The sequence below is a fragment of the Pimephales promelas genome, chromosome 23, assembly GCF_988280905.1.
Source record: "Pimephales promelas chromosome 23, fPimPro1.hap1.1, whole genome shotgun sequence".
NCBI classification, from domain to species: Eukaryota; Metazoa; Chordata; class Actinopteri; order Cypriniformes; family Leuciscidae; genus Pimephales; species Pimephales promelas.
The window spans coordinates 18,793,763-18,806,478 of record NC_142791.1 but is presented as its reverse complement, the minus strand read 5'-3'; the positions used below and the strand labels follow the sequence as shown (position 1 = coordinate 18,806,478).

Sequence of the window (12,716 nt, the reverse complement as noted above, 5' to 3'; positions counted from 1 at the left end):
ACCCACTCAACCACAACACATGGTCCAGGTATTCGGCGAAGGTTCCTGGAAACGCTGCTGCTGGGGCTTGCTGGTACAGATGATCGTCCAAACCCAGCCAAAAGACTGACTTTAGGACGTCATCTGACCAACTTACCCCAGCAGAGAGCTCCAGGAACCTGCCGACATACTCCTCAGATGAGCGTCCGTCTTGGAATAGGTTGAGGGTGGTGAGAGCTGGGGTGAGGAGAAGTCCCATGCTGTCAAGGTTTTGGTCGGTCAATCTGTCACGGGGTAGGTGCAGGCAGACGATCAGGCAGAGTCCAAAAAGCTCCAATACAAAAGGTTTTAATAATAAATAACAGGATACAGGCAGGCGGAACACAGGGTAACATTAACATAACAACAACAACCACAGACTGAAGGAGGGAGAACTAAATACACAGGGGAATCAGGACTAAATGAGGTGAAGACAGGTGAAACAGATGAACAGGACGCTGACCGGGAGGCTGATGAGGGAGTGAGTTCAGGTGTGCAGACGAGAGGATCATGGGAAGTGTAGTGCTGGAGACGCAGACAGGATGGTGCAGACGAAGGACTGTGACATAGGGGTTATAGCCTAACATTGGAATCTAAAATATGTGAAAACTTAAGCTCATTACACCCTGTTCAAACAATAATTCGTGTCTTATTTGCTCATATTAATATCCTAGCTGGCATATTTTGTACTTTCACTCCCAGGGGCTGTTCTTAATGAAGTAGAAATTGCAACGTTATAACTCAGTGTGGTCTTAACGAGGGTAACACGGCTTAGCTTTTATCAATATCTGTGATGATTGCTGGCTGGTCTATTTATGAAGGCTTGTTAACAAATATCCTACAATTACAGAAAATGGATAAAAAAAGTAAAAAAGAAATTTTGTGCAGCTGCTTAGGGGAACCCCTAAGCCACTAAAAGTCCTCTTCCCTGCTCTTAGCAGATCTTGCCTTAGGAGCCCTTTTAAGCGCTAGGAATCTTGAGGAATAGCTTTTATATTTACTGGGATTTTCGTGTCACTTTTAGGGGAAATTCCAAGAAAACGTCATGACAATTTTCTTAGAATTTGGCCGCTATGAGCCACTTTTTGCACAGAAATTCTTTAGGGATACAGGCCCAGTGATCCAGCTGAGCTAAATTGCAGGCGTTCGGATCTTGTCAGTGATATTTCAGTTTTAAGACCAAACCTTTTTTAATAACTTTTTTTAAATTTGTAAAGTTATCAAAGAGTCTCCAGGGAAGGTTTGAGAAAAGGTTTTTATTTTATTTTATTTTTAAAAAAAGCCAGGTTATTTTGCATTGTTGAGTGGCTAACTAGTCATGATCACATAATCACTGAAATATGTATAATGATTCTGTAAATAAACACAAGATGACTTGAATTTTTCTCATTTGTTGCCGTTTTCTGCTAATGTGGTGTTTGTATGTTGATGATCAGGTGAGACGGGACTGCTGCTGTCGAAGATCTGCAGTCAGAGTCCGTTCTTCGGATACGCTGGAAACAAACAGCTGACAGAGAAGAAGATCCTGCGAAACGTGTTTGTCAAAGGAGACGCTTACTTCAACACTGGAGACCTGATGGCTGAGGATGAGGACAACTTCATCTGCTTCAAAGACAGAGTGGGAGACACTTTCAGGTAGAGCGGAGCACATGACCTGTTCTCACCATGATGAAACGCACTGTTGTAGTCGAGACCACCTCACTCGAGTCCGAGTCGACACCGAGACCAGAGAGAGTCGAGTCAGAGTCAAGACCGAGTCCATAGAGAGTCGAGTCCGAGTCGAGACCGAGACCAGTTTTTTACTGAATTTACTTAGAGTTTAAAAAATATGATCAGTTTAGGGTAAAAAGGCCACATAGTAGGTGGTGTTAAAAGTAATTTTATTACAATTTGTCATGCGCAGTTGCGCACTAGAAAATCACCAATCACTGGGCGTGTCAATCAATTTAAAGAAATATTTTATTAACATACATTAATAATCATGAAAAATATTTTGAATTGAACTCGAGTGGACTCGGGAATAATTCCGAGTCCTAAAAGAAAAAATGTTCGAGTACGAGTCAATTCCGAGTCCAAATGGACACGAGTCCATGACAAGACCAAGACCATTAAAATGTGGTCTCGAGACCGAGTCCGAGATGAGTCCGAGTCTCGAGTACTACAACACTGATGAAACGTGTGATCAAGCATGTAGGCATATGAGCATGCATGGTCTTATTGATGAAATTAAACTAAACAATTTTGCACACTGCCATTGTTTGCAGATGGAAGGGTGAAAATGTTGCGACCACCGAGGTGACAGAGATACTGGGACTGGTAGATTTTATTCAGGAAGTCAATGTGTATGGAGTCCAGGTGCCAGGTACTGTAGACTTCACATGAGCCAAAAACCCTTATTTTAGCTATTACATGTTTAACATACTTGACTACTATAGCTCTTTTGTTAAAATGCTTTGTATGATTGGAAAAAAAAACACTCTTTTGGCATCAGTATATAAATATTGCAAGAACATTTTTTTTAACTATATTACTCAGCCATACTGAAACATTAGAATGTCTTTTAGATTGTTTGTATATTATTTTTATAACCTTTGATTCTGTTTAATCTGGAGATATTTCATTGGAAGATAAAAAGCATCTGGGTTTCTGTGTGCAGGAAATGAGGGGCGTGCTGGTATGGCTGCAGTGATTGTGAAGCCCGAGTGCACGTTTGATAGAGAGAAACTGTTCAATTTTGTCCTCAAAGAGCTGCCATCATATGCTAGACCTCTCTTCATTCGACTGCAGGTACAAAACAAACACTAACGTGTATGTGTTTTTTTTTTTGTTTTTTTTTTGAAAAATTGAAAATCCAGCAAGTTTTGTGTGATGGGTGGGTTTTGGGGTAGGGTTAGTGTTAGGGGAGAAACTATACAGTTTGTACAGTATAAAAAAACATTGTCTATGGAGTGTTCCCACAAAGATAGTAAACCGTAAGTGTGTGTGAGTTTGACTGTGTGAGTATGACTGCCTGAGTGTGTAAGTCTGACTGTGTGTGAGTGTGACTGTCTGAGTGTGTGAGTCTGACTGTGCGAGTCTGAGTGTGTGAGTCTGTCTGTGCATCTGAGTGTGTGTGTCTGACTGTGAGTCTGACTGAGTGTGTGAGTCTGACTGTGCATCTGACTGTGTGAGTCTGAGTGTGTGAGTCTGGCTGTGCATCTGAGTGTGTAAGTCTGACTGTGAGTCTGTGGGTTGTCCCTGTTCTCTTTATGAGTAATGGGTGTGTTTCGTGGCGCAACATGTAAAAAACCAATCAGAGTGTAATATGCCATTCCATTGTAACAAAGCCAGTTGCGCTCACGCCCTGGCGGGTATGTGTGAGTCTTGTGACTGTGATTGTGAGTTTAACTGTCACTGTATGAGTCTGACTGAGTGAGTGACTGTCACTGTGCCAGTGTGACTGTTTGAATCCAACTGACTGCGAGTGTGAGTGACTGTGCGAGTCTGACTGACTGTGCGGATCTGACTGACTGCGAGTCTGACTGACTGTACGGGTCTGATTGACTGCGAGTCTGACTGACTGTACAGGTCTGATTGACTGCGAGTCTGACTGACTGTGCGGGTCTGATTGACTGCGGGTCTGACTGACTGCGAATCTAACTGACTGTCAGTGTGAGTGACTGTGCGAATCTAACTGACTGCGAGTCTGACTGACTGTACGGGTCTGATTGACTGCGAGTCTGACTGGCTGGGCAGATCTAACTGACTGCGAGTCTGACTTACTGTACGGGTCTGATTGACTGCGAGTCTGACTGACTGTGCGGGTCTGATTGACTGCGAGTCTGACTGACTGTGCGGGTCTGACTGACTGCGAGTCTAACTGACTGTGTGAGTGTGAGTGTCTGTGCGAGTCTGACTGATTGCGAGTCTGACTGACTGTAGGGGTCTGATTGACTGCGAGTCTGACTGACTGTGCGGGTCTGATTGACTGCGAGTCTGACTGACCGTGCGGGTCTAATTGACTGCGAGTCTGACTGACTGTGCGGGTCTGACTGACTGCGAGTCTAACTGACTGTGTGAGTGTGAGTGACTGTGCGAGTCTGACTGACTGCGAGTCTGACTGACTGTGTGAGTGTGAGTGACTGTGCGAGTCTGACTGACTGCGAGTCTAACTGACTGTGTGAGTGTGAGAGACTGTGCGAGTCTGACTGACTGCGAGTCTGACTGACTGTATGGGTCTGATTGACTGCGAGTCTGAGTCTGACTGTGCGGGTCTGAATGACTGCGAGTCTGACTGACTGTACGGGTCTGATTGACTGCGAGTCTAACTGACTGTGCGGATCTGACTGACTACGAGTCTGACTGACTGTACGGGTCTGATTGACTGCGAGTCTGACTGTGCGGGTCTGAATGACTGCGAGTCTAACTGACTGTGTGAGTGTGAGTGTCTGTGCGAGTCTGACTGACTGCGAGTCTGACTGACTGTAGGGGTCTGATTGACTGCGAGTCTGACTGACCGTGCGGGTCTGATTGACTGCGAGTCTGACTGACTGTGCGGGTCTGACTGACTGCGAGTCTGACTGACTGTACGGGTCTGATTGACTGCGAGTCTGACTGACTGTGCGGGTCTGACCGACTGCGAGTCTGACTGACTGTACGGGTCTGATTGACTGCGAGTCTGACTGACTGTGCGGGTCTGACTGACTGCGAGTCTGACTGACTGTACGGGTCTGATTGACTGCGAGTCTGACTGACTGTGCGGATCTGACTGACTGCGAGTCTGACTGACTGTACGAGTCTGATTGACAGCGAGTCTGACTGACTGTGCGGGTCTGACTGACTGCGAGTCTGACTTACTGTACGGGTCTGATTGACTGCGAGTCTGACTGACTGTGTGGGTCTGATTGACTGCGAGTCTGACTGACTGTGCGGGTCTCATTGACTGCGAGTCTGACTGACTGTGCGGGTCTGACTGACTGCGAGTCTAACTGACTGTGTGAGTGTGACTGTGCGAGTCTGACTGACTGCGGGTCTGACTGACTGTGCGAGTCTGAGTGACTGCGAGTCTGACTGACTGTGTGAGTGTGAATTTGCAAGTCTGACTGACTGTGAGTTTGAGTGACTGTGCGAATCTGATTGACTGTGAGTCTGTCTGACTGACTGTGCGAGTCTGACTGACTGCGAGTCTGAGTGACTGTGCAAGTATGACTCGGTGTGAGTGTGACTGTCTGAGTGTGTGAGTCTGAGTGTACAACGGGAAAAACAGTCAGCACGCACAGCGTATGGTCTAAAAGGGAAGTCCCTATTCTCTTAATGAGTAATGGGTGTGTTTGGGTGTAACATGAAAAAAAAATCAGAGTCTGCGAGCCTGACTGACTGTAGGGGTCTGATTGACTGCGAGTCTGACTGACTGTGCGGGTCTGATTGACTGCGAGTCTGACTGACTGTGCGGGTCTGACTGACTGCGAGTCTAACTGACTGTGTGAGTGTGACTGACTGTACGGGTCTGATTGACTGCGAGTCTGACTGACTGTGCGGGTCTGACTGACTGCGAGTCTGACTTACTGTACGGGTCTGATTGACTGCGAGTCTGACTGACTGTGTGGGTCTGATTGACTGCGAGTCTGACTGACTGTGCGGGTCTCATTGACTGCGAGTCTGACTGACTGTGCGGGTCTGACTGACTGCGAGTCTAACTGACTGTGTGAGTGTGAGTGACTGTGCGAGTCTGACTGACTGCGGGTCTGACTGACTGTGCGAGTCTGAGTGACTGCGAGTCTGACTGACTGTGTGAGTGTGAATTTGCAAGTCTGACTGACTGTGAGTTTGAGTGACTGTGCAAGTCTGATTGACTGTGAGTTTGTCTGACTGACTGTGCGAGTCTGACTGACTGCGAGTCTGAGTGACTGTGCAAGTATGACTCGGTGTGAGTGTGACTGTCTGAGTGTGTGAGTCTGAATGTACAACGGGAAAAACAGTCAGCACGCACAGCGTATGGTCTAAAAGGGAAGTCCCTATTCTCTTAATGAGTAATGGGTGTGTTTGGGTGTAACATGAAAAAAAAATCAGAGTCATCACAATCATCACAATCTCATTATTTGAATGAGTGAACATAGCCTCTCTCTATGATTGAAAACTTTATACCTTCTCCGTCTTCTGTGCAGTGCCACTTGTAACGCAAAGTTGAGATGTTGCCCAGAGATAAAAAAAAAAACAGAAGGTGGTCGAATGAAAAGATGCACGAGAGACGAGAGTTGTCGTATTTCCCCGCGTTTATAGAGCCACTCAAACGTTACACTCGTTGTCTTCTCAAAATCCGAATTACAACTTCGTATAGATGACATTGTATCATATGATACTCATTAGTTTCTTCATATTGCGTTTGTACAGAATTAACACAAAACTAGTAAAAGAACAAATATTGCAGTATGAAATGTATGGAAATATCTCCATGCTGAGCCTTTTTTGCACTTCCTGATTTCCCTTGAGAATCCTTGTCCAATGAATGGACGACCTTAGCACACGTGTGGTTTGGTTTACAAATTTTGGTTCACTTGCAAAAAGAGCAGTGTGAAAGCGAACCGTACCAAAAAAAAAAATAATAATAATTTATTTGGTCCGGACCAAAGCAAGTGAACTATCGGACTTTCCTGGTGTGAATACACCCTAAATGAATGTGTGAGTCTGACTGACTGTGCAAGTCTGACTGACTGCGAGTCTGAGTGACTGTGTGTTAGAAATGAAAGTCTTCCAAACACGAAGTGCCTTTTCTCTCCGTCCTTTTAAGTTGTGAATAGACCATACATTAAAGACTAGCGCTGGTGAAGCCAGAAAAGATAGCTCAGCTTCCCAATACGTGGCATGCAAAATTACAAGGGGAGTAATCTGGTTTTGACCAATAGAGCCATACATGACTTCATTCAGATATTATATATACGTTATATAATATTTATATAATAAGTCCATATATAGTCAATATCCGTCTAGACTTGTGGGTCCAGGAAGCCCTCTCAAATGTATAACAATGAAGAGGAAAACAGAAAGGGGAGAGGACTTGAGGTCCTTCTCACCCTTACGAAAGAAAAATATACTTACCAATATATTACGTGAAATATATTGTAATAAATTATTTTCCTTTCCATTTTCCAATTTATTATATATTGGAGATACATGGAGTAATATATTGATGATACTTATATTATACAATATATTAAATATATTGTAATATATTGCAAAATATACAAACGATTGCCGCTTTCAATATATTGAAATATACGGTAAATTAATATATAATATGTGTAATAATTATATATCCGAAAATATATGCAATTTTATATTTATAACTATCCACCATAATGTATTACAATTTGTATGGGATAATGTATTGGTAATATATGTAAAGATATAGGGTCCCATATATGTTCAATATATGGTAGAATATATTTCAATATATATATATATATATATATATATTATATTCAATTCATATATATATATATATATATATATATATATATGGAAATATATAAATAAAATATATGTATAGATATGTGTTCAATATATTGTGGAATGTATTTTAAATATATGTAAAATTATATAGAAATATATGTACATATATATTGTAAAATGTATGCACAATATATATGCACATACTGTATATGAGAACATGCCAGCCCGTTCTCATCCTTTAACGTCATATTCGGTAGAACGCTATATGCAAAAACGGCGCTATACTACGCACATGGCACCCTTTATCGTTAAAGGTGCATTGCGCAACTTTTCATGTTAAAAATAGCCGTTTTCTAACCCATACATGCTTAAACAATCGCCTGATGGGCTGAATGAGCCCTTCTTTGATCACTGCGATCGCCTCTATAACCCTGTACAGTGAAATATATAAGAGGGATTCGGGCTCGAATCTGAGACTGGGCGTGACGTCATGCGCGTTCACGCTCGCCTGGCTATGTCTGGCAGGTTCGTGTAGCTATTCGCCGCCATTCTCCGTATCAGAGAAGACAACTCGAGCGACACAACTCTAGTCAGCTTCCACAAAAGTAGACGATGGATTCAAAGGGGCTGTTTACACCTGGTCACTTCATGTGTCTTCTGTGATCGGATAGCTATTCGATCGTGAAAAGACCAGGGTGTAAATGCCCTCCGAAACGCATTCGAGACGGATTTGAATTCGATCGCTCAAACCACTTGAGGACGTGGTCTGTGCCGTATTCCAGACGAAACTGGACAAGTGTAAATGCATCTGGTTGTTGAAACCAAGCTATATGTCATGATATTTTAGTCATATATGACGACGCGCATCACCTGAGCAGCTGAGCTGAGCCCCTTCATCAAGCGCCGCAATCTATCGCAAATCAAAGTGAATTAGTGAAAGTAAGTCGCAGACGCTTAACACTACCATCTTCATTAAAAGTAAAGAAATGAAATGATCTTACCAGTTCTGTTGCCGATCTCTCTTATTGCTGTCTTTGCTGATTTTGAAATTAGCCGATGATTAATAAAATCCAGCTCATATCTGTTGCTTTCGGTGACGTGCACTTCATTAAATCTGTATATGGCGCGGAAAGAGACCGGCTTGTAGCTCATTACAAACCCCAACGCAAACTCTACGTGAGACAGAAAATAAAACTTCTGTCTGTCCAGTGCCATGCGTCGGAATAAGACGAGAGTCAACATCGGGAAGCTTTCAACAAACGGAGAGATCTCCGGTCGTCTCTAGGGCTCAAACGGGTCATAGCCTATACAAAGTGATAACTGAACGTGTTTCCATAATAATTCAATCATAAGTGGATACAGTAAGCACAGGGAGATAGATGGAAACAAAAACCGAAGTTTTCTACTACCCCCGTTTCCCCCTCTCACACAAGTGTGTAATTTACTCGAATGCCTTTCCTTTCATATAAATGACTTGCAGATTTATTACTGTATTACCTCATTATGACTGTAACAAAAGATGTGTGCCGCACAGTGTGCGGCTGATGCTCCGTAGTTATGAACAGCTCGTGCAAACGTGCGTATGTGTGTGTGTGTTCCTCCATGAACGCGCACAGCTCTGGTTGCAGTTTCGCTTGTCGCCAGAGGGGGCGTAGTTCTGCAAAAACTCAGAGACTTGCGTTTAGCTCCTTTAATATAACACGCGAACCCAAGACGTTATAAATCCTTTAGCGTGAATATGACACGCACACCCTACCCCACACCTAAACTTAGCCCTCACAGCGCGTGTTATATTAACGATAACGGGTGCCATGTGCGTAGTATAGCGCCGTTTTGTCATATAGCGTTCTATATGACGTTAAAGGATGAGAATGCGTTGAACATGCACATTCTGTAATGATGCCGGCAAGAATGAAGCGGAGAGTGAATCAAATCGCAAGCACTTTAATAAACAAACAAACTGGTAAACCAGGGTACACGACAGAACACTCGGAACAGGAAACTCAGGACGGGAACAAGGAGACTACAACAAACATTACAACATCAAGAACTCACAAGGACTAAACTAAAACACAGGGATTAAACACAAGGGAACACAAGCTAAACAAGATAACAAGGTGGTTTGGTAAACTGAAACACTTGGGAAGACTAATCAACACATAATGGGGAGCAGCTGAACATGGGACAAGACACATGGCAGGATCACATGACAGACAAGAACAAGGAAGCAGACAAAACCCTCACATACACTATAGCCGTTTCTCAATACCAAGTACGCAAAGTTCGGACTTGCGTCCTTGGTAGTTCAGACTCTTTATGTATATTTTAGGCAACGATAAAAGGAAATATGCTACAACTCTGCATCTTTCCGTCTACAATAAAACGAAATATGTTATAAAACACCACTCTGCCTCTTTTAAAAAAAATCAAAATATTAGCCTAATGGTCATGTGGTTCAGGCAACGCGATTCTCTTCACTGCATAGCCTATATTAACAAAATGAACATGATCTTTTTGTTTTCATTTTAAAAATATGAAACATTGATTTTTATTGACATTTATCAAACAGAGACAGGGTTATGTCATTTTATTTTATCGTTCATATAGTGAAGATAATATAAAAAATGTTGTTAAAGTTAAATAGCCATCAAGTTATGAAACCTCAAATACAATTTTTTTTTTTTGACATGGAACAAACTATAGTTTAATGAGACCAAAGATAGACTTATACACATGGGCGTAAGTTTGGTTTGAAATGTGCTGGGGACAGAGACGCATTCGGAAGGGCATTTTCAAAAGTGCTGGGTACAATAACGCATTCATTCTTTTTTTCTCTTTCGAGTAGGTCATGTTTTGAAAGACGATGTCCTGTAGCTTCCTGATGTACATAAATAAAAATGAGCACAATGTCCGAGTATAGTGAGTATATAGAATATATACGGCCTTGATTGTATATGTAAAATGATGGTCCAGAGGTAGAATTTTTGCCTAGCGTGTCGAGACTCAGGGGGTTTGAGGTTCTAATTCCGCACTCGAATAGTTTTTTTTTTCCCCCTCATCAAAAACAATAATGTTTATCAGTGGTTGAATTGATATAATGTTTATCAGTGGTTGTATATGTTTTGATGTGGGGGAAAAAAATATACGAGAGCGGATTAGAACCCATGAGAAAAAGGGACACGTTTGTGTGCATTTTGATTTGTGATTTCACCGGAACGAATCTCCGCAACGGATTGAAGCGCGTTTCCGAGAGAAGACAACACATTTCAGTGCTAGATCGCCTGTTATTTAACAAACAAATGAAACGGATGCTGTTAACTGGAGATGTTTTATTTGTATTGGTACATCTGTGCCGCGAGATGTTTCAAAAGTGGTGGGGACAAAATCGACCCTGTCAAAAAGTGGTGGGGACATGTCCCACCACCCCTGTGATTTTGACTGTCACTATATGAGTCTGACTGAGTGATTGTTTGTGATTCTCACTGTGCGAGTCTGAATGACTGTGAGTGTGACTCATAGACTGGACGTGGACTTAGTGTCCGTGACATCACCCGTAGGTTTCTGAAGAGCATTTTTTTTAAGCCTAAAGTGGGCGGGGCTTTTGTGTCACTACCTGATAATATAAAATGGGCAAAAAGGCATGGGTGGAGCTACTGGCCTCGCGTTAAAGTGACAGCTGATTGAAGAATTAAAGCCAATAGTTATAGTTCATGTTTTTTTAAAAATATTATTACAGTTAAATTATAGTTAGTATAGTTATATTTAAATATTATTATAGTGAGACTGGGTATCGTGATGTATTATTATTATTCTGCTATAAAAAATATTATCATGCAGTAACTTACAATATTGCTCTGAGCTTGTGCGTGTGACAGTGATTCATGCACATACATGTCATCCAGCATGGCATCTCACGTCAAGTACAGAGCTTTATTCAGTCCATTTTAAAATTGGCCGCCTCCCAATTTTTCAAATGGGTTAAACCAAAGATATTACCTCAGAAGTTCAAGTAAATGCACTAGAAATCGGAGAGAAATACTGACACCTGAAGGATTTAATCTCACTGTACTTTTTATTAACACAAAGTTAAATAAGCATATCTGTTCCGTGAGAGCAACAGTACTGCATAAGGAGTGTGGTCTCTATACTGTATCTATAGACGTTTTTAGCAAGGAAATTGTCAGACATCCATTAACGTTAGTGCATGCGAGGAAAACAACTAGAAATATAGCGCTGGTTATTCTCTCCATACTCGACAACAACGGAATCCAATGGCGTGGGCGGAGGTAAAATGCGTGTGTTAAATTGTATGAAATAATCCCGAAAAAAGACGGCAGAGATGGCAAGTATAGCAGCTGCTGGAATTTGCTGAGAGTGACGCAGACAGATAGCAGCCAAACGGCCACAATCCACCTCTCACTCAAGTGGCCACGCCCTTAATTATACAGGCTTAATATAATTTAAACAGATGAGTTGTAAAAAAATTCACCCCCTCACAGTTGTCATGAAGGGCAAAATAAGCTATAAAGACCAAAACCCCTTTTTGGTCACTTTTGCAGCCTGCCTCAAGTGGTCAGTCTTTGAATTGCCGTTTAATTAACTTCTGTGTTGGTTTCAAGAGATAGACAGAGAGGTTGCTGCCTGGTGTGACTGTGCTAGTCTGACTGACTGTATGAGTATGAGTGTATGAGTGTGTATGAGTGTAACTGTGAGTCTGAGTGACTGCGAGTCTGAGTGACTGTGCGAGTGTGACTGACTGTGCAAGTGTGACTGTGTGAGTCTGAGTAACTGAGTCTGAGTGACTGTGTGAGTCTCAGTGACTGTGTGAGTGTGACTGCGAGTCTGAGTGACTGTGCGAGTGTTGTGCGAGTGTGACTGTGCTAGTCTGAGTGACTGTGTGAGTGTGACTGTGCAAGTCTGAGTGACTGCGAGTGTGACTGACCATGTGAGTGACTGTGCGAGTCTGAGTGACTGTGCGAGTGTTGTGCGAGTGTGACTGTGCTAGTCTGAGTGACTGTGTGAGTGTGACTGTGCGAGTCTGAGTGACTGCGAGTGTGACTGACCATGTGAGTGACTGTGCGAGTCTGAGTGACTGTGAGTCTGACTGACTGTGCGAGTCTTAGTGACTGTGTGAGTCTGACTGACTGCGAGTGTGACTGACTGTGCAAGTCTGTGCGAGTGTGACTGACTGTGCGAGTGTGAGTGACTGTGTGTGAGTCTGAGTGACTGTGTAAGTGTGACTGTGTGAGTCTGAGTGACTGTGTGACGGG

At 42.7% G+C, this 12,716-nt stretch overlaps 1 protein-coding gene across 1 annotated transcript in view; it reads left to right on the top strand.

The window, feature by feature from the left end:
• The window catches only part of slc27a6 (solute carrier family 27 member 6), a 42,994-nt gene that overhangs the window by 20,895 nt on the left and 9,383 nt on the right, over nt 1-12,716 (top strand). The window contains exons 7-9 of the mRNA XM_039663758.2: nt 1,455-1,653; nt 2,283-2,380; nt 2,675-2,805. Of these exons, the coding sequence (XP_039519692.1) occupies nt 1,455-1,653; nt 2,283-2,380; nt 2,675-2,805 (428 nt within the window). The remainder of the gene's footprint in view (nt 1-1,454; nt 1,654-2,282; nt 2,381-2,674; nt 2,806-12,716) is intronic.